This window comes from Hordeum vulgare, chromosome 2H, assembly GCF_904849725.1.
Source record: "Hordeum vulgare subsp. vulgare chromosome 2H, MorexV3_pseudomolecules_assembly, whole genome shotgun sequence".
NCBI lineage: Eukaryota > Viridiplantae > Streptophyta > Magnoliopsida > Poales > Poaceae > Hordeum > Hordeum vulgare.
The window spans coordinates 590,525,304-590,552,451 of NC_058519.1; the positions used below are offsets into that span (position 1 = coordinate 590,525,304).

Sequence of the window (27,148 nt, forward strand, 5' to 3'; positions counted from 1 at the left end):
AGGGTTGGTGTAGACTCAATTCCGTACAATTCCACTGAAGCAATTGTCAAAGCAACGCTCGAGGAGACACGGACGGCGAACACGAATTCGTCGCCTAGAAAAAACTGCTCCCAATCTACAGACGAACCATCAATCCTTGCGATCCAACAACGAGATTTCAATGAAAGCATCAATGTCGGTGTAAAAACCGACAGACCTCGGGTAGGGGTGCCCAAGCTGTGAGATCGAACAAATGGTAACAAAAGACGAAGAACAAAAGGCTTTTACCCAGGTCCGGGCCCTCTTGATGGAGGTAAAACCTTACATCTTGCTCTTGTTGTATTGATATTGTAAAGATTACAGAGTTGATCTACCTCGAGATCGTGAATCTGTGGGCTAAAACCTAGGGGTTATGAAGTTGTCTATGGATATATATCATAATCCTCTATTTACCAGCCTAGACTCGGTTTATATAATCTACGAGAGGCCTAGGATAATGAGAGTCCTAGTCAGATACATCAGTGGAAAGGAGTCCTTGTCTTGATCATCAAGTCTTGTGAAATCTCCCTTATATATGTTATGGGCTACCCAAACTGGTCCATTAGTGAACCGCCATGGGGGTCCTGGTCCGACCCACTAGTCGGAAGACGACGTGGTGATCACCTCCCAGTCCAAGACACCGTCAATCTACTACCCCGAGATTTGTCGGGTTTAGCTCCTTCACCTAGGAGATATTGGATATGCATGTCGGTCTCGTGTTGTTCTACCCTTGAGAAAAATTAGGTATCATCCCAATGAATTCTCTTCTCGAAACTATCCTATGATTGCACATGAATTATTCAATCTCAAACATTTTAGCCCTAGAGTTGTGATATTGATGATATTTGATGCTTTGAAGAATAGATTTAAAATCTTATTCCATCATTTTTCTATCCAAGTTAGGTTTGTTCTTGATCAGAACTATCCTATATTTGATACTGTATATATAATGTAATATATGATATGGTCATCACTAGTGAGAAGTGAGAAGTGATGAACAAAACAATATGGCGGGCACAATTAAACACCATCTTTTGCACCTTCACAAACAATAACCGACAACTGTTGTCAATCAAACATTCGTTGTGCATGAAAGAGCTCGTGATGCAACACTCAGTGGTGCTGAACTCAGCCACATATGTAAAATAGCCAAAAAATAATACAGATAACTAACCAGACCGTAAGCAAACCTGTGGTTGGATGGTTAGATGGACAGTGGAATCCCGAGGTCACGAGGGTTCAAGTCCTCATGCTTGCATTATTTCTGGATTTATTTCAAAATTTTCGATGATACGCTTTCAGTGGAAGGAGACGTTTCATCTACGATGACTTCGTAAATCTTAAAACAATATGCCGACCCAGTCTCTGGAAGGTGCTCATAAGGATAGAATATGCGTGTATACGTTCATAAGAATGAGTGTATACGTGTGTATATGAACGCTTGCGTTTGTGCTGTGTTAAAAAGAAACTAACCAGTGCCTAAGAATTGCAACAAATAATATATGTACGTGGAACATGAGCCCTCTTTCCGCTATAACAAACGACATGGTTGTGGTAAGAGCATCTCCAATAGAAGGTTCATATGTAAAAAATACCTGACTTTTGGATCTTCGCGAGCAAAAAACGCTGCTTCAACAGATCATCCATATGTAAAAGAAATTACATCATGGCCTCCTAGAGATGTACAAATGAAAACTTCATGATGCAAATTTACATCATGAGATACAACTGATGTAAAACCGCGGCCGTCCGCCAAAGGACCAACCGCCCGTTCATTCACCTTCCTTCACGCGACTGCACGCTCGCGACCCGCCCGTACGCCCCCCCCCCCCCCCCCCGCCCCCGTCTTTCGCCATCGCCATGGCCGAAGCCGATGACCCTGTCACGTTCTCCGCCGCCGCCGCAGCCTGTGGGCTCACCCACGTTGTCGTCGCCGCCGCGGCAAACTCGCCATCCGTCGCCGCGTTCATGCTGCCGCCCCCCGCCCACCAGCCCGGATTCGCGCCGCCCCGGCTGGTCGCCACCACGCCGGCGGTTCCTACGAAGGTGGCGAAGACACCGCACAAACAGGCGGCGAATCGCGGTCGGAACCCGACCAAAAGTGCGGCTCGGCCGACGAAAACCTCGAAGGCAGCTGCGGTGGCTCGGGCCGATGACTCGCAGCCACGGCCGGCGGCGTCCTCCAGCAGCCAAGGAGTCGTTCCTCCACCTCTGTCGCCGCCACCGCCGACCATGGAGGAAGATGTGGCCACACCGATGGCCACCGCCTCCAACATGTTCGATGATATGTCGCAAAGGTAAAAATATATATATTTTCTGCTCTCGTTTGTTGTTTCAAATTGAATGTGATGTTGAACGTTTGTACGTTCAATTGTAGTCTTGATGATGAAGTTTTTTTGCACGCGACAAATGTGGCAAATGATGATTATGTGTCGCACGAGTATGTGTTACAAGAATATGTAACCCAATATGATGATGACAATCTTGACATGGACGATGAGGGCTTTGTGGCGAAGGGAAGAAGTGGAAATTATTCCAATGCGGAGGATGTGTTGATATGCACCGCATGGAAGAAAGTCTCTCAAGATGCATCCGTTGGAAGCGACCAAACCATAAACACCTATGGGCAACGCATCAAGGATTACTTCGATGAGCGCAACACAAATGGTCACTTCCGTTCGAGCGACTCTCTTCGCCAACATTGGTCCACCATCAACGCTGAATGCAAAAAGTGGTCCGGTTGCTTGTCAAATGTTGCTCGCATGAACCCAAGTGGTTGCGGTGATATTGACTTGGTAAATATTTCCTCTATGTGCGTGCTTTTTCTAATATTAGATTATTCCACATTTTGATGATGACGTGTTGGTTTTTTATTGTAGAAAATGATTGCCCAAGGATTATTTCAAGAGAGGAACATGAAAGGCAACAAGAAGAAGAATAAATGAAAAGCTTTCACTTTTCATGATTGCTACAAAGATCTCAACGATGAGGAGAAGTGGAAAACTAGAGAGACTTTTGATGCTTCGAAGAAGAAGAGTGTGGTGACTGAGGATGAAGAAGATGTCACCGGTGAGGAGAGGAGACCCACTCCTCACTCCACGACAAAATCTTATAGGCCCGATGGAAACAAGAAAGTGAAGGGAACCAATACCGGAGACAATGATCTCAAGGAAGGATTTGATGCCATTGTCATGGCGAGGAAAGAGTATGTTGAAGAAAAAAGGATGTTGAAGCTCAAGGAAATAGAGGAGAGGAGTGAGGCCGAGCGACAGATGGCGGCAGCCGAAGAGAAGAGGGTGGTGGCCGAGGAGAGGTTGGCGGCGGCCGAGGAGAGGAAGGTGGAGCTAGAGGACAAAAATTTCACGATCGAGGATATGAAGATGGTCAAGGAGAAGGCACTCAAGTATATGTTTATGGACACATCTACTCTTGATTCAATATGGCAACGGGGGCGGGGATGACCGGGGATGACTCCACCATCCCCGCCCCGATCCCCGCCAATCCCCATGCCCGCGATCCCCCTGAAGCTTCGCAGGGACAAAACACCCCCATCTCCGTCAATAACGGGTACCCGATACCCGTCGGGTATCCATGGGGATCTCAAAACTGACTAGGATAGGTGAGATTGGAGAGTGCATGGTTGTTCGGAGAGGTGGAAAAAATATGTGAAATATCTAGGTATTAATTTATATATTATGCATTTGTAATATGTATGACCTAGTTTTTCGGGTATCCATTGAGTCCCCATGGGGGGGATTTGTTGGAAATATGCCCTAGAGGCAATGATAAAATAGTTATTATTATATTTCCTGTTTCAAGATAATCGTTTATTATCCATGCTATAATTGTATTGAATGAAAGCATAGATACATGTGTGGATATATAGACAAAAACAATGTCCCTAGCAAGCCTCTAGTTGGCTAGCCAGTTCATCAAGGATGGTTAAGGTTTTCTGATCATACGCAAGTGTTGTCACTTGATAACTGGATCACATCATTAGGAGAATCATGTGATGGACTAGACCCAAACTATGAACGTAGCATGTGATCGTGTCATTTTATTGCTATTATTTTCTGCGTGTCAAGTATTCATTCCTATGACCATGAGATCATATAACTCACCGACACCGGAGGAATACCTTGTGTGTATCAAACGTCACAACGTAACTGGGTGACTATAAAGGTGCTCTACAGATATCTCCGAAGGTGTCCGTTGAGTTAGTATGGATCATGACTAGGATTTGTCACTCCGTGTGACGGAGAGGTATCTCGGGGCCCACTCGGTAATACAACATCACAAACAAGCCTTGCAAGCAATGTGACTCAAGTGTATGTCACGGGATCTTGTATTACGGAACGAGTAAAGAGACTTGCCGGTAACGAGATTGAAATAGGTATATGGATACCGACGATCGAATCTCGGGCAAGTAACATACCGAAGGACAAAGGGAATGACATACGGGATTATATGAATCCTTGGCACAGAGGTTCAACCGATAAGATCTTGGTAGAATATGTAGGATCTAATATGGACATCCAGGTCCCGCTATTGGATATTGACCGAGGAGTGTCTCGGGTCATGTCTACATAGTTCTCGAACCCACAGGGTCTGCACACACTACAAAAAAGTGATAATTTATGACGCTCATTCCGTGATGATTGAAGGAAAAAACGTCACAGTTTGTGAAATTAAGATGATTTGCTGACGTTTTTTCACTGAATCGTCACAGAATGTGCGTCACAGATTATCACATTTGTTGTAGTGACACTTAAGGTTCGATGATGTTTTATTATAGTTGAGTTATATGTGCGGCTACCAAAGGTTGTTCAGAGTCCCGGATGAGATCACGGACGTCACGAGGGTTTCCGTAATGGTCTGAAAATGAAGATTGATATATAGGATGGTTTCATTTGGTCACCGGAAAGTTTCGGGCATTACCGACAGTGTACCGGGTGTGACGAATGGGTTCCGGGTATTCACCGGGAGGGTCCCACCGACCCGATAGTGAGCGCAATGCCCTAGGGTGGTGCACCAGCCCTTAGTGGGCTGGTGAGGCCAGCCCAATAGGGCCATGGCGCCACAAGTGGAAAAACCAAAAGAAAAGAAAAAACAAGGAAAGAGGGAGGTGGGAAGGAAGGAGGGGACTCCTTCCCCCAAACCGAATTGGGGTGGGAGTCCACCTCCTCCCACTCGGGCGACGCCCTTGGGGCTCCCTTGAGCCCCAAGGCTAGCCCCTCCCTTCCTCCTATATATATTGGTGGTTTATGGCTTTTTGAGACACAATTTTGCCATGTGCAACTCAAACCTATACCACGTAGTTCTTTCTCTAGATCGGATTTATGCGGAGCTCGGGCGGAGCCCTGCAGGAGTAGATCATCACCACCACCGGCGCGCCGTCACGCTGATGGAGAACTCATCTACTTCTCCGTCTCTCTTGCTGGATCAAGAAGGCCGAGATCGTCATCGAGCTGTACGTGTGCTGAACGCGGAGGCACCGTCCGTTCGGCGCTAGATCGGAACGGATCGTGGGACGGATCGTGGGACGACGGTGATTTGAATCACGAAGCTGTACCACTACATCAACCGCGTTTCTTAACGCTTCCCGCTTAGCGATCTACAAGGGTATGTGGATCTAATCTCCTCTCGTAGATGGACATCACCATGATAGGTCTTCGTGCACGTAGGATTTTTTTTGTTTCCCATGCAACATTCCCCAACAGAATTTCATCCCCATCCCCGCCCCGCCGGACTAACGGGTACCCGCCAAACAATACCCATGGGCGAATTTATCCCCCATCCCCGCTCCATGATGGGTAAATCCCCACGGGTACCCGTCCCCACGGGGAATATTGCCACCTTGACTCTTGATCCCAAGGCAAAGGGCTTTGTTGAACTTTGTCGCGATGAAATGCTCATGAAGAAGCAAATGCTCATGAGGCAAATGATGATGGAAGGAGGCATGGGAGGTGCCATGGATGGCTACATGAACATGATGGGAGGTGCCATGGGTGGCTACATGAACATGATGGGAGGTGCCATGAATGATGCATTTGGCGAAAACATGGAGGTGGCTTCGGTGGCAACATGGAAGGTGGCTTTGATGGCATGGGAGGTGGCTTCGGTGGCAACATGGAAGGTAGTTTTGGTGGGAACACGATGGGTGGCTATGGAGGTGGCTATGGCGGCAACATGACTGGCATGGGAGGCAATGAAGGTGCTTCCTGTCGTGCTCCCGGCAATGATACTTCACTGCTTCACAACGTCGACAAAGAAGCCGGTGATGATGATGATCGTACCACGGTTCAAAACGCCGTGGTGTTGATGACCCGCATGAATGATATTCATGTGCATTTTAATTTGTAGTCCGAAAAACTTTGCTTGGGACGTTGCACTTTTAACAGATGGATCTGAAACTATGATGATGATGCTGCACTTTTGTTAGGGATTTGAACTATGATGATGATGCATTTTATTTCAAATTTGAAGTGATATTTGAATGCAAAATCGCGGCTGTACAGTGGCTGAACAACAGCCGCGTGACCGTCGGTCGGTTTTACATTTCCGTTTTGGATCATCTGTTAGAGTTCTTTTTTTTTTTTTACATCTCCGTTTTGAACCATCTCTTAAAGTTGAGTTTTTTAAAAAATATAAAAAATACTTTTTGATGTTTTAAATTTAAACCATCATCAATTTAAAGCACCAAAATATACATCATCTATTGAAGATATACGATACTAGAAGTTTAATTAGCGTCCGGGCCACGAGAATCGCCCGTTTATGGCCAGCTACCTCCGGGTAATCACTCCACCAGCGTGCTCGTTGCACCTAAAACGTCCGGCCGACGATGCGTACGGCACCTCTGCATAAACGCCCATATATCTAACCTTGCACAAACAAAGTAAAGGCCAGACGATCCCACCGAAAGACCGACCGGTGACCCATGCATGCGCTCCGTTCCATGTGTTCCCCGGTGCCAACATTAATTATGACCAGCATGCACTCGAGAAGTCAAGACCGCATGATCGTGTCGCGTCGCCGCTGCATGTATGGCTGCGACCGGTCTCGGCTTCACCAGCCACACACACTATCGATCAAGGCTGCCCCGCTTTCACCGTGTCCACACCGGAAAGCCGCATGCACGGCTCAACGAACTCATCCTTCACCAACCGCGCCGGCGTGACAAGAACCCCGCCTATAAATCTCCCGTGCCGCCGAGCCTCGCCGGAATCAGCAACCAACCGAGCTCCCTGCCGCTTGCCACCTCCTCGCACAAGGTCTGGAACCACGGCCGGGCACCTGCACCGGTACTACAGCTATAGCTAGCTACCACGTAGTACTACACCGGCCAGAGGGAGGGAGCGAGCGGGCATGGCGAGCGAGGTGCAGTCGGCGCCACCGACGCCGCGGCCGGTGTCGGCCCCGCCGTCGCAGATACCCTCTCCGGCGGCGCCCAGCCGGTCGCCGCTGCGCGCCATGGCGTCGCCGCTCGCCAGCCCCGTGAAGAAGGCGGTGGCGAGCGTGAGGGGGTACCTGGAGGAGGTGGGCCACATCACTAAGCTCGCCGACCCGCGCGACGCCTGGCTCCCCATCACCGCGTCCAGGAGCGGCAACGCCTACTACGCCGCCTTCCACAACCTCAGCTCCGGCGTCGGCTTCCAGGCGCTCGTGCTCCCCGCCGCCTTCGCCTCCCTCGGATGGTACGCACCTTCTTCTACCTAGCTACGTACTCCACTCATTCGTTCGTTCGAGAAATGAACGTACATATACCACACGTCTACTACACGTTCGTTACTTAATTTGCCCGGCCCGTGCGTGAACTCGGTTGTTGCAGGACGTGGGCGATCGTCTGCCTGACCGTGGCGTTCGTGTGGCAGCTCTACACGCTACGGCTGCTGGTGAACCTCCACGAGCCCGTCGCCGGCGGCACACGCTACAGCCGGTACATGCACCTCGCCACCACCGTCTTCGGTACGTCCCTACCTATACACCCTCCCTCAGTCCACGGCAACGTCGTGCGACAAACGACGACGACGTCTCTTTCGCTCTGTTCCACGCTCATCACCTTGCCTCCAAACAGGCGAGAGGTGGGGGAAGATCCTGGCCCTGCTGCCGACGATGTACCTGTCGGCGGGGACGTGCACGGCGCTCATCATCGTGGGCGGCGGCAGCATGAAGATCCTCTTCAGCATCGCCTGCGGGCCCGCGTGCCTGGCGCGGCCGCCGACCATGGTGGAGTGGTACGTGGTGTTCGTCTGCGTGGCCGTGGTGCTGTCCCAGCTCCCCAACCTCAACTCCATCGCCGGCGTGTCCCTGGTCGGGGCGACGGCGGCCGTCGGCTACTGCACCATGATCTGGGTCATCTCCGTGGCCAAGGGGAGGGTGGTCGGCGTGTCCTACGACCCGGTCAAGCCCAGCAGCGACGTCGACAGGACCATCGCCATCCTCAACGGCCTGGGCATCATCGCGTTCGCTTTCAGGGGGCACAATCTCGTGCTCGAGATTCAGGTAACATAACAACTGTCCCCCAAAGAGATTCTCCTCCCAACTACAACCAGTGGACGTTAATCTCGTTATCATCCGTTGCTCATGTCCTCGTGCCGCACTGAGAAAGTGAGAATGACCATCGACGAAGAAAGGTCGCTGAGAGTGAGTGTTTTGGCTTTGCAGGGGACAATGCCGTCGACGCTGAAGCACCCTTCGCACGTGCCAATGTGGAAGGGCGTCAAGTTCGCCTACGTCGTCGTCGCCCTGTGCCTGTACCCCGTCGCCGTCGGCGGCTTCTGGGCCTACGGAAACCAGATACCACCCAACGGGATGCTGAGCGCGCTGTACAAGTTCCACAGCCGCGACGTGTCCCGGCTGGTGGTGGGGCTGGCGACGCTGCTGGTGATCGTCAACTGCCTGACCACGTACCAGATATACGCCATGCCGGTGTTCGACAACATGGAGGCCGGGTACGTGCACAAGAAGAACCGGCCGTGCCCGTGGTGGCTGCGGGCGGGATTCCGCGCCTTCTTCGGCGCCGTCAACCTGCTCATCGCCGTCGCGCTGCCCTTCCTGTCGGAGCTCGCCGGGCTCCTCGGCGGGATCTCGCTGCCGGTCACCCTCGCCTACCCGTGCTTCATGTGGCTGGCGATAATGAAGCCCGGGAGGGGCACGGCCATGTGGTGCCTCAACTGGGCGCTGGGCAGCCTCGGCATGGGGCTCAGCTTCGTGCTCATCGTCGGGAACCTGTGGGGGCTCGTCGCCACCGGCCTGCACGTGCACTTCTTCAAGCCCGCCGAGTTCCAGTGAGATCAAACATGGACGCAAGTTTGTTTCTTGTCTACCAACGTAAGGCAATTTTAATGTCATGTCATCTCATGTAATGCTGTGCTCTTTTCCCTTTTGCTTCTGAGAAATGAGAAATATACAGGGTGGTGTACTGAAACCTGAAACGTTTTTGGAAGCAAAAGCTGAATTTACGTTTCAACATACACACTACAGATCAGCTGTTAATATGCTTGTGGCTGAATACCTTTAGATCACCTTATTATCTGCTCCATCTGTCCCATAATATAAGAGCGTTTTTGACACTACTGTACTTGTGTAGAGAGCAATGACTACTACTCCCTCTGTATTTCTTTACGGATGGAGTACTTTCAAGCATGACAACTTAGGATGAAACATATAGAAGAACAAAAGGAACAAACAATTATCAGATACAGAACGAACGGGTTTTCAGTTATGCTTTTCAACATAAGGGCTACATCGCCCAGACACAACGTTCTACAGGGAATGTGCGACAAAGTTCAAAAAAATATTTTTTTATGAAACTATACAAGGAATAAATTGAAAAATCTACATGCATACTGAGGTCAATCTAATGGCACCGTTTAATCCGGATGCGTTCTATTGGAGACAAAAAAAGGTGCCTATATATGCTGTACATCATCAAAGTGCCGCAAGTATCTCTATCATGTTATTATATACGTTGAGCTAAACTAATGATTTTCACATATAACGGGTACTAACAGCACCGGCAGCAGATCACATCTTGGCAGGTGTAGGGTCTAGCTCGGGCTTCCAGTTCCTCCAGTGGGGGTACTGCTTCCAGAACATATCCCTTCTGTCTGGAGAGGCAGAGGTCATAGAGGTTCCTGCAGATACCTTTGCTGAAAGGATGTACCTTTGTAGGAACTCCCCTGTAAGTGGCATTTCATCGATTCATTATGGTGGACTAGAGAAAAGCAAATATAACAAGAAAAATGCTAGTCTTCAGCCATTTAATACCTTAGGTAAGATATTCGCTTCCATCTGGCAATTTCATATGTCGTTTGGTTCGTAAGAGCAAGGTAACTGCAATTATACACAAGCCTGTGAATAGAATAATCACCAGTGAAGAGGTCACTGTTAATCTGTGACTCCACAACATGTAAAATATTCAGCCCTACAACTATTGGTGTAACTTTTAGAGTGGTAGTTCTATCAAGCTCAAGTTGGCAAGTGTATATTTGCCTTACATCTATTTGTCCAAAAAAAAAGGCTGAAGATAACCTGATGTCAATAGCTATCTTTATCTTTTTCTTTGTATTCTGCATAGCATATAGCGAATTCAGAAAGAAGTCAGACTGCTGTGAATATAAACGTAAAAAAACTTACGTATGCAATATGAGTAAGATCAGCAAAACTATGAGGATTAATATCAACGGCAGCAACAGTATCAAGCCAGTCAAACCCTTCAGCCTGTTGATTAAAAAACAAATAAAATTTCTGGTGAACAAAATTGAAAACCAAAGTACATACCATCAGTAGCGAAACTAGATCTAAGAAGGTAAAAGTACATACCAGGACCCGTTCGTATCCACATGTAAGAACCGGATGTAGAGAGCAACAGTCCATAGAGCTAAAATTGCTTGTCCAAATATGTACCACCTAGAAAATATCAATTAGGCAATGGCATAAGCTGGATAGAATTTTGATGAGTTATAAAATAGAACATAAGATCACATATTTATATTCCAACATATCATCAGAAGCATTTTAGAGCAATACTTTTTAAACTGAATGCATATTAAGAGGACATAGCTGTTAACGGTAATGAAGGAGTGGAGGAGAGCTATGATTCTACTTGCATCGGGGAGATTTTGTAAGTCCAATAATCACTAGTCTTCTTCTCATTATTTTTTCTTTGAAATCTGCAATTCTACTTATATCGGGGAGACTTCTTAAATCCAATAATCAGTAATTTTCTTACTCATTATGTTTTTTCTTCGATATTAAAAGAAGTACAGGAGCCACAGAAGCATTACAATGTTAACAAGGCACTCTGTAAACCTACCGGTGTGCTTTAAGTTAGGCGTTAAGAATTAGCATGACCCCAGATATGTCCAAAGCACATTTACAACATATACGACATCATGTTAAGCACTGGTATCTGGATTTTGGTAGATATGACTATCTGTGTAAAGCTTGATGGATTGTACAGCAAAAAGAAGTAAAAGCCTGCTAATTCCACTAGATCAATCCTAAGGGAAAGGGTGGGAATGGTCATCAGTACACAGTTCCAAATGAAACCAAGCAACTCCTTGTTAACAGTTGATATAGAGAAAGTAGAGACTTGAGAAAGTATGAGGGTATGACCTCACTGTACATGGGGCTTTGGATTTATTGTTAAACGGTAGGGACCACAGAGTAAAAAAACTGGAGAAGGTAAGGATATTGTGGCATTTGCACATAATATCATATATTAAACTACAAAGCGTAATATATATCGTGCATTTGAGATTGTAATGTGTTCGAAAGATAAGCTGCAAAATATGTAAATAAAAATCTCACCAGAAACGGCAATGATTCCTTATGCCAATGCATGTTCCAAGCCATGTACAGTGATGATCAAATTGGAGAACACACTTATCACAATCATGACAATGCTTGGTGCGTGGAGGCTGTGAAAGGTAGTCAACACCAAAAGATGAGCTTTGGCCACCAGCATAACAGAAACGTGTGCTAGTTGAAGATATCTCATGGATATTGCAAGTTAATGTGACATAGATATTTGAGAATAACAAACACACATATTACAATCTCAATAATATGCTGAGCAGAGTCAATAGGGCTGCACTACTTCTTTATGTAATATATTCCCTCCGTTCCTAAATATAAGTCTTTTTAGACATTTTACTAGGGGACTACATACGAAGCAAAATGAATGAATCTACATTCTAAAGTATGTCTATATACATCCGTATGTGGTCCCCTAGTGAAATGTCTAAAAAGACTTATACTCCCTCCGGTCCTTTTTACTCCGCATATTAGATTTGAATCAAGTCAAACTTTACAAAGTTTGACCAAATATATATTGAAAAATATCAACATCTACAATACCAAATATACATATCATGAAACTACTTTTCGTAATGAATCTGACAATATTAATTTGGCATTGTGAATGTTGATACATGTTTCTATAAATTTGGTCAAAGTAGAGATACTTTGACTTCAAACAAAGCTAATATGCAGACTAAAAAAGACCGGAGGGAGTATTTAGGAACAGGGGGAGTATAAAAATAATGTAGTATTTTGCCAAATAGATTGTCAGATTGGTAACTGGTAATGAAGCAGAAAGTGATAGAAAGTCTTCTTGTGGTGTGTAATATGTGACTCAAGGGGTACAGTGAGAAAGGAGAGTAACATAATTGACACATTACTGCACTCTAGGCCATAACAGGTGCTGTCATACATTAAGGTTGTGTTTGGTTTGAACCAAGCTTGCCCTAGCAATTTTTTTGATAATCGTCCCTGTTGGCACGAAAAATGAACTAGAATGCGGCAAAGAGGCATTGGCATGCCAAAAAAAAGGGCAACCATCCTAACAATGACCAATTTTTCTGGCATGCCAATAATAATGGTATGGTACATATTGGAGACGAACAACATACCATAACCCCTATAGGGTACAGCTTCACAGGTATGCAAACAAGAGCAGTAAGCATATGTCAAAAATAATCTAGTAATCAAACATATTGGACATGACACAAGACCTGCTTAGTTGTTTCCTACTGATCTTTAAATCAAGTTTACCTAAGACAAAATACAGATAGTCCATGCTTGAAATGATACATACACCAATGACAGTAAGTCAACTGATCTTTCATTTCTACATATTTTTTCTAGAGAATTTTATTTGTTCTGCCATATAAGCACTAGCATCAAGATTCCAAGACGGTTATACTGCTGGCTGGTTACCACCAGTGATTTTATCATTGCCTTGACTATAGAGAACATTACAATAGACTGCAACTTTAGAATAACAAAGATTACCTGAATGAGATGGCAGTAAGAGCAGGTCAAATCCCTGAAGGGAATGGAAGCATACAACCATATCACAGAATGAAAATAGATGTAAATATATATTGAAAACTACACCTCGGAAGAGGGGGGGAAAACTTAATTCCAAATCCAGACAAGTGCACCTGCTGGACGATCCAGGAGGATACAGATCCATCATTTGCAAAAGCGACGAAGGTGTAGCAGACTGTGGGATGCGTTGCTCTATTTTGCTGCGGCTCATGAAATAATTTAAGCTTCCATTTTTTGAACAGACCTGTCTTTTCTTAATCATAAAAAAACATTTTTAATTTAGCACACAGTAAGTCTGCGCAACTGGCAGGCTCCAGCCCTTCAAATATACACATATCTAACAAGGCAAAACAAAAGAACTTACGACATTACTTTGAGATTGTCGCTGTATTAATGAAGGTTGCGTGCATCACCGATCCAGCTTTCAACATCTCAGCCACGTATCTAACAGCAGAAGAACGAAATGAGGTGCAATGTAAAAGGCATCACTGTTCCTAAGCACAGTCCTTCCTCTAGGGCTCAATAACATCGAGAAGCATGAATTACCCTGGTGATGAACTAGATGTATACAGGTATTGCGCCAACGTGAACAACACCAACGCTCCATATGTGCTCATGTACCTGGCATGAAAAGTGGACAGTAGTAGGAAGACAGATGACAGTATCATATCTTCTACTCCCTCTGTCCCAAAATAAATGTCTCTGCTTTAGTACAAAATTTGTACTAACTTAGTACAAAATTTGCGTCACTTATTTTGGGACAGAGGGAGTAGATAACAAGATGATACTTAAAAACAGAGAAAAGATATATGATAACATAATGAATTACAATATCCGTAAATTCTGAATAAGCTGTCAAACATTAGAACCTCTCAGGACTAGTAATATTCTGCAAACATATGAGGCACTTATGCACATACACTTCCAATTCTTTGCAGGGGCACACCATAGACTATTTCCCTTCAAAGTCAAAGCAGGCCGGCCACGAGATGACACGAACGAGTTACACGAATAAATTGTAGCCGGGAAAAAGCAATAGTTGCCAGCACGAGCTTGGAGAAAATCTGACTCCAAACATCGGATACCTTATAACATACATACTCCCTCCGCCCCGAATTACTTGTCGCATAAATGAATAGAAATGGATGTATGTAGAACTAAAATACATCTTGATACATCCATGTATTTCCGGACGGAGTGAGTATAATCTAAGCAAACGGAAATGTTTCACAGGCAAGGAGGAAAAGGGGAGGGGGATAGGGGGCCGGTTATACCACTGATCCCGGCGGATTTGGCTCCGGAGGGCCGGATCGAGCAGGAAGACGGCGCCGATGAAGAGCGCATGCAGCAGCATCACGATTAACCTGACACACCTCCACGGCTTCCTCCCTGCGCTCAAAATCCGCAGCCCCCGGTCAGGCATTCAGACCCCGGCCGCAACCAAATCGAACCAATGGACGAACCGTGCGAGCCGTGGCGCTGGGGCTGGGATAGGACCCTGATGGCCTCATGGGGAGGGTCGCTTTCCCCGCAGCACGGCATCCTCGCCGCCGCGCCGACGTGAGGAGGAGGAGGGGGGAGGCGGTGGCGATGGTTACCGGTGGCCGCTGGTTCCGCGGGAGGAGGACGGAGGAGCCGGAGCCGGAGCCGGGTTGCGGTTACGGTCGGGAGGCCCACCTGGCAGTGGACGGACTCTGGCTTTTTTTTTTTTTTTCTCCTTTTGCCCGGACCCTGGCTTCTTCAGTGTGTCGAACGTGACACTCTACAGGCCCAGATGGGCCGAGTCGGCCTGTCAGGCCTGTCTGGCATGGCCCTAAAAAAAAAAAAATGTAACAACCTGCACATCGTAACAGATTGAAAAAATATTTGGAGATACGATCCCAACAGATTTCCATGTATGCGGCGCGCGCGGGAGGGGCCGCCGCCTATAAAATGCCCACGCGGCCATCTCAATCTCCACTCCCGCGGAGCCATCTCTGCCCACATCTCTTCTCCGCGCCATCCCATCTACCCCACTCCCGCGGAGGCCCAAGATGGCGGCGGCGGCGAAGGTGGTAGTTACCCTCGCCTGCGTCTTCTCCCTCGTCCTCTCCGCGCAGGCGGAGGCTCCCTACAGGTTCTTCGACTGGGAGGTCACCTACGGCGACGTCAATCCGCTCGGCGGAGTTCCGCAGCAGGTAGTGCAGATATATAGTGCATGTGGAGCGCTGTGTTGTTTGAATCTGCGCTGCGTCTGATGTTAACTGCGACGTGCTTGGTTTTCGATCTCTGCCAGGGTATTCTGATCAACGGGCAGTTTCCGGGGCCGGAGATCGACTGCCAGACCAACGACAATCTCGTCATCAACGTGCGCAACCGCCTGCCGGAGCCCTTCCTGCTTTCATGGCAAGTTGTTTTTAATTAGCTTACTCAAGAGATTAATTCCTAAGAGCCGCATGCACCAGTTCAATCTGCATTACTAGTTGCTTCCTTCTGGCTGTGATGATCCGTTTTAGCTTACCCTAACGTCGTTGGGCAACATTAATCTGCATTAGTTTAGTTTTTAAAAATCTGCATTAGTAGTTTATGGTGTCGTCCGGATCAAACAAAGCGATCGTAAAAGGGGAGGTTTGGTTGCGTGTAGTAGTAGCACTCAGGTCGTCTGGTTTAAGCTTTGCAACGCATCTGATCTTGGAACGTACGGCGATCAGCAAGCCACTGAACAAAAATGGATGCGTGCCAGATAGACGTTACCTTTCCGGATATCTCGGCGACTGCAAATGAGTTACCTGCGGCATTAATCTAGTGAAGCACTTTTATCCATGATTTGTGCAAGTGCAGCAGTGACTTAACGTAACGCGGGTGCTCACTCATGAACAGGAACGGGATCCAGCAAAGGAAGAACTCGTGGCAGGACGGCGTGTCCGGCACTAACTGCCCGATCCCTCCGGGCCAGAACTACACGTACCACATGCAGGCCAAGGACCAGATCGGCAGCTTCTTCTACTTCCCGTCGCTCGCCTTCCACAAGGCCGCCGGCGGCTTCGGCGCCATCCGCGTCAACAGCCGCCCGCGCATCCCCGTCCCCTTCCCCCCGCCGGCCGACGAGTTCACCGTGCTCATCGGCGACTGGTACAACACCACCCACAAGGTATACACACACATGTATCAAGAAGCAAGGCATGCATTGGTTTTGCTTGTACGAAATGCACTCGTGTGTCGGCTCATTTCAGTTTTGGTGTAGTATGCTATAACTGATCGTCTTGGTTTTGCTTGTCAGGCTCTCCAAGCCATGCTGGACGACGGAAAGCGGCTGCCTCCCCCTGCCGCCATCCTGATCAACGGCAAGGGCCCGGGGCGCGCCAACTTCACGGTGGAGCAGGGGAAGACGTACAGGCTGCGCATCTCCAATGTCGGCCTGCGGAGCACGCTCAACTTCATGATCCAGGGCCACAACGTGACGCTCGTGGAGGTGGAGGGCACCCACACGGTGCAGAACGCCTACACCTCCCTCGACGTCCACGCCGGCCAGTCGCTCTCGGTGCTCTTCACCGCCGACCGCCCCGCCAGGGGTTACCACATCGCCGTCTCATCGCGGTTCACCAACCGCACCCTCAACTCCACCGCCGTGCTGCGCTACGCCGGCTCGACCGGCTCCGTCTCGACGCCGATGCGTGCCGTGAACCGGAGCGACGTTGACTTTTCGTTGAACCAGGCTCGCTCCATCAGGTACTACGGGTCACGTCGTTCCGACCGTCCGTTCTATATAGAGATGTAAACGGGTGCTGGTCGGCGTGTTTGGGTCTGAGCTTGGTGTGGTGACCACGTGCAGGACGAACCTGACGGCGAGCGGGCCGCGGCCGAACCCGCAGGGCTCGTACCACTACGGCTCTATCAACGTGAGCCGCACCATCAGGCTGGCCAACTCGGCGGGGCATGTCGGCGGCAAGCCGAGGTACGGCGTGAACGGAGTCTCCTTCGTGGACGCCGACACGCCCCTCAAGCTGGCCGACTACTACAACATCAGCGGCGTGTTCAGGATGGGGGGCATCCCGGACGCCCCCGCTAAAGCCCACGACGGCGCGGCGCAGAACGACACGGGCTCCGACGCGGCGCTAAAGAAGGCGACGGCCGTCATGGACTCCGACCACCGCTCCTTCGTGGAGGTCGTGTTCGAGAACAGCGAGGACGGCGTCCAGAGCTGGCACCTCGACGGCTACAGCGTCTTCGTCGTCGGGTACGCGCTGCACATCAATCCGTCGTGACAATGACGCATGTTTTCATACTCGGCTCCATGATCGTTCTGCTGCGTTGGTCTGGTACTCGTAGGATGGACAAGGGAGCGTGGAGCGAGGAGAGCAGGAAAGGCTACAATCTCGTGGACGCAGTGGCCAGGTGCACGGTGCAGGTAAGATTATCTTTCTTTCTTTTCCTGTGCAAGCGCTATCATATCAAATACTCCTGTGAATGTGGTTTACGCACTTCTTTTGCTGTCGCTTTGCGAAGGTGTATCCGAGATCGTGGGCGGCGATCTTCATCGCGTTGGACAACGTGGGGATGTGGAACTTGAGGTCGGAGGATTGGGTGCGCAGGTACCTGGGCCAGCAGTTCTACCTCCGGGTGTACACGCCGACGCACTCCTTCCGCGACGAGCTCCCCGTGCCGACCAACGCGCTCCTCTGCGGCCGCGCTACCAACAGCAGCCGCCTGCCATTCTCGCAGTAGTGAGCAGCCGCTGGCAGGGAATGATTCAGTTGTATCAGAGGTATTAGAGGTGGTATATGCATGGTAGTTGAACTGTCGAAGACTAGTTCGGCTGGTTAGGGCTTAGTCTGGGATTAGCAATTTACTACTATGGAGTCAAATCATTTCAGGCCTAAGTGGCCTCGGTATAAACAAGAAAGATATGTGATATCTCTTATCTGGTCTATTTCTGGCTTTTGGCATGGATCACTTCGATGGAATACTTGTTTTTCTAACAAGTTTCCAGATGTTTTTTAAACGATGGCAGATGTTCACATACACTCACACACTCATCCATGTGACCGCCGTACACACACCCCTATAGCGCACAAGCCGCTTAAACTAAGTTCGCTAATAGTAAATTGATTGCACACAATTCAGTTCTTTTGGGTGGAAAATCTGCAATTTAACGCACACGGATCACTCCATAGTGTGATGGGGGGGGGGGGGGGGGGTAATTGCTCTGTTCTGTAGTAGTGTTAGACATAGGTTGGGTGCTGAGATTGTTAGAGGAGGGAAATTAGATGGCAAAGTTAATAACCATATAGGTCCCTACTTCCTACCTTTAAAGATAAGACAAGGTGATCATTATCTCTTGATGGTGGCCTGGCCATTTTGCAGTATCTTGATGATGTTCCTTATGTAAACATAACCCACCGAAGGCTAGGAATTTGAAATTTGTACTATGTGTGTTTGAACAATAGTTTGTGTTAAAAATAAATTTTCACAAGAGTAAGATTTATTGTTTGGGGGATGTCAGTTTGAGAGTGAGTATAACGTTTTTTTCACCTATGGGGTTGGGCTTCTTCCTTTCGAATACCTGGGCTCCCTATGGATGCTAAAAGATTGAGAAATTCACAAAGAGTTACATCAGAGATTTTTGTTTTTGAGAAAATGATGGTTGGATGGATTGGTAACCTTTAATCCAATGGAGACAAGATCATTCTGGTTAATTCATGTCCGAGCTGTATTCCTTTGTTTATGGTGTCCATCCTCGAAGCACCAAAGGGTGTGCTTAAGAAGATGAACTCTAGCAGAGACGAAATGGTCTCGCATGAGACTCAAGACAAGAAAAAAAACATCTAGTGAATTGGCTTGTTGTTTCCACGCAGAAGAGTTGCAATTGTTTAGGGACTATGAATGTGGAGGCTATGAATGTAAGAGGAATAGGGAGGAGAGAATTGGCGTAATGCGATGGATGTATTACTGAGCCTCGAGGGCAAGTATATAGAGAGTACAAGACTTGAGGGCAAGATCCCTATCCTATAGATAAGGTAGGAATCATATATAATAAATACAATACATATTAACAAATCCTAGCCTACCATAATCTATAGTCTAACATCCCTCCCCCCCCCACCACACACACACATACACACAGTCATATCGGTAGCATTGCGAACAAGACGAGCATCGCAGACGATCTTACTAAAGAGAATAGTTGTCGACGAGCTGACACCCCCCTCCCCGTAGGCGTAGCAGGATCGTCATGGATGATGTCGTGTTGCAAACGTGTTGACTATAGAGGGAGCCGACGAGTTGCTCAAGCGAGGTGCATAACCCTTTGTTCTGATGTCGAGGTAGCCGAGAGCATGTAGCGGTGTAGCCTTGGTCGAGGTAATCGTATGAGGGACGCCATGGTCGATGTCTCGTGAGGGATGGCCGGTGTCGAGGTAGCCGCATGGAGCCCCGAGCGTAAAAAAGAGCCGTGAAGTCAGGGATGCAGTGGTGCACCATGAAGAAGCCTGTGTTCACGGGGCGTCGAACCCGTTTTGCCAAGCCTAGGGAAACATCATGGAAGAAGGCATACATAAGTGTTGCTAGTGAGGGAGTCCGGAACTAAGGGGTCCTCGGGCCGCCGGTCTATCTCTTATGGGCCGAATAGGTGGGCCGCTCTGTGACTACTGGAAGGCTGAGTTATAAAGCGACTCCGTGTTCAGGAAGGAATCTTCCGATGCCTTGGTGGGCCCTTCAAGTCAATATGGTAGAATCAACATGTTTATTCTTTGATGGCAACCGACCATGTGTAACCATAGATACCCCTGGTATCTACATAAACCGGAGGGTTTCGTTCGTAGGGGAAGAGAAAATCATTATCATACTCATCTAGGTTTAGTTCATCTGATCTCGTGGTAGATTAACTTTGTAATTGTCATACACACATCAATATAATCAAGCACGACGTAGGGTTTTACCTCTTCAAGAGGGCCCGAACCCGGGTACATAATGTCCCTGTTTTCCTGTTCCCCATTGATCCAAGATCCACATCTCGGGACCCCCTACCCGAGATCCACCGGTTTTGACACCGACATTGGAGCTTTCAATGAGAGTTCCGTTGTGGGATCGCCAAAAGATTGATGTCTCACTTAGTCATCAGCAATACAATCCACACCTGGGATGTCTTTGTCCCCGGCCAACTCTTGACATTCGACATCATTGTTCTATACGCCGATGCAGCTGGTCACCTCAACCAGATCTTCTGCTTCATCCTAGAGCAGAAGATCAAGTTCGACAACCTAGAGTATGTCGCCGATGCCTCGGGCGATCTGTTCCTTATGGGGCTCTCGGCCTCACCCGATGAGCGTGAAAATCCCGAAGCTTTAACTTCGGGCCTCCTCCCCGACCCCGTCTCCGGGTCGATTCTTACCACGGATCCGGCTTCGAGCTCGGGGTCTGATTATAGCATCCGAAGACCAGGGCCCGACCTTGTCCAAGCACGCTCCTTGTTCCAACGCGTCGGAGGTCAACTCTGAAAGACTCTCAAAGACTAATCCGACGGACTTGTCGCTATTGAATGAGACGCTGGCCCCGATACACACAATGAACACTACGAATGACTGATGACCCACAAGTATAGGGGATCAATTGTAGTCCTTTCGATAAGTAAGAGTGTCAAACCCAACGAGAAGCAGAAGGATCTCACAAGTGGTTTTCAGCAAGGAAATATCTGCAAGCACTGAAATTATCGGTAACAAGTGATTGTGTGGTGAGATGTTTCGTAGCAAGCAACAAGTAACAAAAGTAGCAACGGTGCAGCAAAGTGGCCCAATCCCTTTTGTAGCAAGGGACAAGCCTGGACAAAGTCTTATAGGAGGAAAAACGCTCCCGAGGACACATGGGAATTTCTGTCATGCTAGTTTTCATCATGTTCATATGATTTGCGTTCGTTACTTTGATAGTTTGATATGTGGGTGGACCGGCGCTTGGGTACTGCCCTTACTTGGACAAGCATCCCACTTATGATTAACCCCTCTCGCAAGCATCCGCAACTATGAAAGAAGAACTAAGACAAAGTCTAACCGTAGCATTAAACTAGTGGATCCAAATCAGCCCCTTACGAAGCAACGCATAAACTAGGGTTTAAGCTTCTGTCACTCTAGCAACCCATCATCTACTTACTACATCCCAATTCCTTCCTCTAGGCCCAAATAATGGCGAAGTGTTATGTAGTCGACGTTCACATAACACCACTAGAGGAAGAACAACATACAACACATCAAAATATCGAACGAATACCAAATTCACATGACTACTATTAGCATGACTTATCCCATGTCCTTAGGAACAAAAGTAACTACTCACAAAGCATAATCATATTCATGACCAGAGAGGTAATGAGTAGCATCAAGGATCTGAACATAAACTCTTCCACCATGTAATCCAACTAGCATCAACTACAAAGAGTAATCAACACTACTAGCAACCTTACAAATACCAATGGAGTCGCGAGACGGAGACTGGTTATAAGTGATGAACTAGGGTTTGGAGATGAGATGGTGCTGATGAAGATGTTGATGGTGATGAGTCCCCTCCGATGAGAGGAGTGTTGGTGATGACGATGGCGATGATTTCCCCCTCCGGGAGGGAAGTTTCCCCGCCAGGATCGTCCTGCCGGAGCTCTAGATTGGTTCTGCTCAAGTTCCGCCTCGTTGCGGCGGCGAATCCACGAAAAAGCTCCTCTCTGATTTTTTTTCCGGACGAAACCCTTCATATAGCAGAAGAGGGGGGCCAGTGGGCCAGCAGGCTACCCACAAGCCCCCTAGGCGCGGCCAGGGGGGTGGCCGCGCCTAGCAGGCTTGTGGCCACCTGCTGGCGCTTCTTTGGCCCAGTATTTTTTATAAATCCAAAAAAAATCATCGTTGATTTTTACGGCGTTTGGAGTTGCGCAGAATAGGTATCTCAAACTTGCTCCAATTTCAGGCCAGAATTCCAGCTGCCGGCATTCTCCCTCTTCATGTAAACCTTGCAAAATAAGAGAGAAAAGGCATAAGTATTGTACCGTGAAGTGAAATAACAGCCCAAGAAGCGATAAATATCATCATGAAAACATGATGCAAAATGGACGTATCAACTCCCCCAAGCTTAGACCCCGCTTGTCCTCAAGCGAAAACCCAGCTCAATAAATATGTCCACATGGTGTCGACAAAACAAGATACGAACATGCAGGCATCATGATCATGATCAGAACAGCAATACCAACATATAATCTCTCATGCTAAAGTGATAAATCCTTCACGATGTAAAGCATGGATCACGAACCTTACCGAGAAGTAACAACTGATAGCATGTTGTCATTGAAACAATTGCAATTTATCACAACATCAGAAAGAGTCAAATAAGAGCTTGTAAAGCAAATCCACATACTCAATCATCTTTTCATTCTCTTCAATTGCTACAACTCACGTGGTACTCATGAGATCAAAGTTTCAACTGGACACAGAGAAAGATAGGGGCTTATATTTTTGCCTCCCAACTGCTTACCTCAAGGGTAATGTCAAGAACAATAAATCATGAATACTTACTTCCAAGTTGACATATGAATATAGATCGTTCCCAAGCATATGATGTTAGCCAAGATAAAGGCGAGATAAGGAATTGGTGAAGATCACCATGACTCTTTCAAGGGCAAAAAGTAAAGGTACAAGATAGGCCCTTCGCAGAGGGAAGCAGAGGTTGTCATGCGCTTTTGAGGTTTGGATGCGTGTCCTCTTAGTGCAGAGGAACGTCACTTTATATTGCCTCCTGTGATAAAGAACTTTATTATGCAGTCTGTTGCTTTTATGTCTTCCTCATCACAGGTTCGCACAAAGCTTATTTTCCACACACTAATAGATCATACTTATTAGGGAGCAATTTTTATTGCTTGCACCGATGACAACTTACTTGAGGGATCTTATTCAATCCATAGGTAGGTATGGTGGACTCTCATGGAAAAACTGGGTTGAAGGTTTATGGATGCACAAGTAGTATCTCTACTTGGTGCGGGAGTTTTGGCTAATATGAGGTGGAAGGAATCGTCACATGCTAAGGGATCTCTAATCATATAACATTGTTCGGAACCAAGCAAACACAATTCATTATGTTGTCTTCCTTGTCCAACATCTACTTCTAGGCATGTAATAGTTTAGTGAGTGTTCACAATCATAGATGGTGTCAGAGATGATATATTTATATGTGAACCTCTCCTTCCTTATAACTTCCTATTAATTGCAACAATGACCAAGGTCTACGTTTGTCTACCCTCAACAAGTCTCAATCATCATTCCTTTTATATGTGAAGCTATCACTTCCCATAAGATCATTACATGATCTTTCATGCTTTTGTTCTTTTCTCAATCTATTGATCATGGCAAGAGGCAAAGCCCTTCAACTAAGACACTTTTTATTATATGGCTCACGAGCTCGAATACATCGGGGGTGACACAAAGCAAAACTCAAGACTAAAACACTAAGACTTTTAATCTACTAGAGAAAAAGAAAACTGAAAAGGAAAACTAAAGCAAAGGTAAAGGAAAAAAGATGTGATGGTGATACGATACCGGGGAAACTCCCCCAAGCTTGGCACAAGCCAAGGGGACTGCCCATACCCATGTTTAGTTGTCTTTCTTTGGAGGTGATGGTGGTGGAGTTGTTGCAACCTTTGATTCCAAGAGGGCCATCAATCTTTGATTTATACCTTGGAGATATGTGATATGTTTCTCCAGCAAAACAACTTCACGAGTGAGATAAGTATTGCAAGCACGAGTTGTTTCACAAAACCTCAAGAGTTCAATCAAGGATGGAGACAGTAGGTGGAGGTAGGGTTGGAGGAAGTCCACTTCTTCATCTCCTTCCTTGTTGAGCACAGATTGCACTTCATCCCATGCCTGATTCTTTTCCTTAGCTTTGCCCTAGGTTTATTTAGGTAGCCTTTCCTTAGCCTCCATGACCTCCATCCTCTTCAGATCAGCATATACTTCTCCATAGACTTGAGGGAGATTGTTCTCCCCCACAGATTCCTGGGACGACATCTTGCTCTAAATCTGCGGCAGTAAACAAGCTCGAAACGAAAACAGAGGAAATCTGCGTGATACAGGGGTCAGACCTTACTGGAGAATATATATTGATTTTTCCAGACCAGAAGGAGTCTCTGCACGAAAACGGAGTCCGGGAGGCGCACGAGGTGGCCACAAGCCCCCCCGGCGCGGCCAGGGGGTGGGCCCGCGCCGGGCAGGCTTGTCGCCTCCTCGCGCACTTTCCGGACTACTTCCAATTTTTCTATTTTTTCGAATATTCCAAAACGGAGAAAATTTCCTACTGGAAAAGTTTTGGAGTCTGTTTTCTTATGAAAACACATACCTCTTCATTTTCGGAGTCTGAAACAGGCTGATAAACATCCCTTAGGTATTCCTCCGGAGTTATGGTATTGATGATATTGCTTTCAACATTTATGGGAGTACCTGAGATATAATGCTTGATTCTCTGCCCATTTACAACTCTCGGACAATTACCTTCCATGTTGTTGATCTTGATAGCACCGGAACGATATACTTCCTCAACAACATAGGGACCTTCCCATTTAGAGAGAAGCTTGCCTGCAAAGAATCTTAAACGAGAGTTATATAGCAAGACATAATCACCTACATTGAACTCACGCTTTTGTATCCTCTTATCATGCCACCTCTTAACCTTCTCTTTGAACAACTTGGCATTCTCATATACCTGAGTTCTCCATTCATCAAGCGAGCTAATGTCAAATAACCTCTTCTCACCAGCAAGTTTGAAATCAAAGTTGAGCTCTTTGATTGCCCAATAAGCTTTATGCTCTAGCTCAAGAGGTAAATGACGTGCTTTACCATACACCATTTTGTACGGAGACATGCGCATGGGATTCTTATAGGCAGTCCTATAAGCCCACAGTGCATCATTGAGCTTCTTAGACCAATTCTTTCTAGACCTGTTGACAGTCTTTTGCAGAATTAGTTTAATTTCTCTATTGCTTAACTCTACTTGACCACTAGACTGAGGATGATAGGGAGACGCAATTCTATTGTTGACATCATACTTAGCAAGCGTTTTACGGAAAGCACCATGAATGAAATGTGAACCACCATCGGTCATTAGATATCTAGGGACTCCAAATCTAGGGAAAATAACTTCTTTAAGCATCCTGATAGAGGTGTTGTGATCAACACTACTAGTGGGGATAGCTTCTACCCACTTAGTGACGTAATCAACAGCAACTAGGATGTGAGTATACCCATTGGATTTTGGAAAAGGTCCCATATAATCAAAGCCCCAAACATCAAATGGTTCAATGACAAGTGAATAGTTCATAGGAATTTCCTGACGTTTACCGATATTATCTACTCTTTGACATTCGTCACAAGACAAGACAAACTTACGGGCATCCTTGAAGAGAGTGGGCCAATAGACACCTGGTTGCAATACCTTGTGTGCAGTTCTATCTCCCGCATGGTGTCCTCCGTAGGCCTCAGAGTGACACTTCTGTAGGATCTGTCCCTCTTCATGTTCAGGTACACAACATCTAATAACACCATCTACTCCTTCCTTATAAAGGTGAGGATCATCTCAGAAGTAATGTCTCAAGTCAAAGAAGAATTTCTTCTTTTGCTGGTATGTGAAACTAGGTGGTATATATTTGGCAACGATATAGTTTGCATAATCAGCATACCACGGTGCACTACGTGAAGCATTGATGACATTCAATTGCTCATCGGGAAAGCTATCATCAATAGGTTCTGGGTCATCAAGAACGTTTTCCAACCTAGATAAGTTATCTGCTACGGGGTTATCAGCACCCTTCCTGTCGACAACGTGCAAATCAAACTCTTGTAGCAAGAGAACCCATCTGATAAGTATAGGTTTAGCGTTCATCTTCTCCGTGAGGTACTTAATAGCAGCGTGATCAGTGTGAATAGTGACTTTAGAATCAACTATGTAAGACCTAAACTTTTCACATGCAAACACGACTGCTAAAAATTCCTTCTCCGTAGTAGCATAGTTTCTTTGGGCACTATCTAGAGTTTTACTAGCATAGTGAATAACATTCAACTTCTTGTCAACTCTTTGCCCTAGAACAACACCAACAGCATAATCACTAGCATCACACATGATCTCAAAAGGCAAGTTCCAATCAGGTGGTTGAACAATAGTTGTAGTTATCAAAGCCCTCTTAAGTATTTCGAAGGCTTCCTCACAATCATCGTCAAAGACAAAAGGAATATCCTTCTGCAATAGATTGGTAAGAGGCCTAGAAATCTTAGAGAAATCTTTAATGAACCTTCTATAGAAACCATCATGACCAAGGAAACTTCTTATACCTTTGATATCTGTGGGGTATGGCATTTTCTCGATTGCATCAACCTTAGCCTTATCGACTTCAATACCTCTGTCAGAAATTTTATGTCCTAAGACGATGCCTTCATTAACCATAAAGTGGCACTTCTCCCAATGCAAGACAAGATTGGTATCTTTACATCTCTGCAAGACTCGATCAAGGTTGCTGAGGCAATCATCAAAGGAAGACCCGTAAACAGAGAAGTCATCCATGAAAACATCAACAATCTTTTCACAAAAGTCAGAGAATATAGCCATCATACATCTTTGAAAGGTGGCAGGTGCATTACATAAGCCAAAAGGCATACGTCTATAAGCAAAGGTACCGAAAGGGCAAGTGAAAGTTGTCTTCTCCTTATCAGATTGTGCAACTGGTATTTGGGAGAAACCAGAATAACCGTCTAGAAAGCATAAGTGTGTGTGTTTAGACAACCTTTCTAGCATTTGG

General features: G+C 46.8%; 3 protein-coding genes across 3 annotated transcripts; 2 read left to right on the forward strand and 1 right to left on the reverse strand.

Moving 5' to 3' along the window:
* The first annotated feature begins 7,081 nt into the window (after window positions 1-7,081).
* On the forward strand, window positions 7,082-9,501 carry LOC123427510 (lysine histidine transporter-like 8). Its single transcript, XM_045111579.1, has 4 exons — window positions 7,082-7,715; window positions 7,850-7,986; window positions 8,096-8,523; window positions 8,686-9,501. Exons 1-4 carry the CDS (start codon window positions 7,387-7,389, stop codon window positions 9,310-9,312), a joined length of 1,521 nt encoding a protein of 506 aa, XP_044967514.1. The 5' UTR covers window positions 7,082-7,386; the 3' UTR covers window positions 9,313-9,501.
* A 238-nt stretch (window positions 9,502-9,739) lies between these two features.
* Window positions 9,740-15,050, reverse strand: LOC123427511 (protein S-acyltransferase 10-like). The gene is made up of 11 exons (XM_045111580.1): window positions 14,823-15,050; window positions 14,634-14,748; window positions 13,906-13,980; window positions 13,732-13,803; window positions 13,473-13,607; window positions 13,321-13,354; window positions 11,836-11,945; window positions 10,846-10,932; window positions 10,660-10,743; window positions 10,291-10,356; window positions 9,740-10,202 (listed from the first exon to the last, which is right to left on the reverse strand). The coding sequence occupies exons 1-11, from the start codon at window positions 14,899-14,901 to the stop codon at window positions 10,028-10,030; spliced, it is 1,032 nt and encodes a 343-aa protein (XP_044967515.1). The 5' UTR covers window positions 14,902-15,050; the 3' UTR covers window positions 9,740-10,027.
* Window positions 15,051-15,308: 258 nt separating this feature from the next.
* On the forward strand, window positions 15,309-18,284 carry LOC123427509 (L-ascorbate oxidase homolog). The gene is made up of 7 exons (XM_045111578.1): window positions 15,309-15,536; window positions 15,635-15,744; window positions 16,219-16,489; window positions 16,619-17,067; window positions 17,171-17,575; window positions 17,668-17,746; window positions 17,845-18,284. Exons 1-7 carry the CDS (start codon window positions 15,393-15,395, stop codon window positions 18,061-18,063), a joined length of 1,677 nt encoding a protein of 558 aa, XP_044967513.1. The 5' UTR covers window positions 15,309-15,392; the 3' UTR covers window positions 18,064-18,284.
* Window positions 18,285-27,148: the final 8,864 nt, after the last annotated feature.

What these genes read in the sequence shown, in the direction of transcription:
- LOC123427511 (XM_045111580.1), bottom strand. Translation starts at nt 14,901, where the DNA reads ATGCCGTGCTGCGGGGAAAGCGACCCTCCCCATGAGGCCATCAGGGTC. An exon ending in CCTCCTGGATCGTCCAGCAG is followed by an intron (nt 13,355 to 13,472) that starts GTGCACTTGTCT and finishes CATTCCCTTCAG; the next exon opens with GGATTTGACCTGCTCTTACT. An exon ending in AGGAATCATTGCCGTTTCTG is followed by an intron (nt 10,933 to 11,835) that starts GTGAGATTTTTA and finishes GATATTTTCTAG; the next exon opens with GTGGTACATATTTGGACAAG.
- LOC123427510 (XM_045111579.1), top strand. Translation starts at nt 7,387, where the DNA reads ATGGCGAGCGAGGTGCAGTCGGCGCCACCGACGCCGCGGCCGGTGTCG. An exon ending in CCTCGCCACCACCGTCTTCG is followed by an intron (nt 7,987 to 8,095) that starts GTACGTCCCTAC and finishes GCCTCCAAACAG; the next exon opens with GCGAGAGGTGGGGGAAGATC. An exon ending in ATCTCGTGCTCGAGATTCAG is followed by an intron (nt 8,524 to 8,685) that starts GTAACATAACAA and finishes TTGGCTTTGCAG; the next exon opens with GGGACAATGCCGTCGACGCT.
- LOC123427509 (XM_045111578.1), top strand. Translation starts at nt 15,393, where the DNA reads ATGGCGGCGGCGGCGAAGGTGGTAGTTACCCTCGCCTGCGTCTTCTCC. An exon ending in GGTACAACACCACCCACAAG is followed by an intron (nt 16,490 to 16,618) that starts GTATACACACAC and finishes TTTGCTTGTCAG; the next exon opens with GCTCTCCAAGCCATGCTGGA. An exon ending in TACAGCGTCTTCGTCGTCGG is followed by an intron (nt 17,576 to 17,667) that starts GTACGCGCTGCA and finishes TGGTACTCGTAG; the next exon opens with GATGGACAAGGGAGCGTGGA.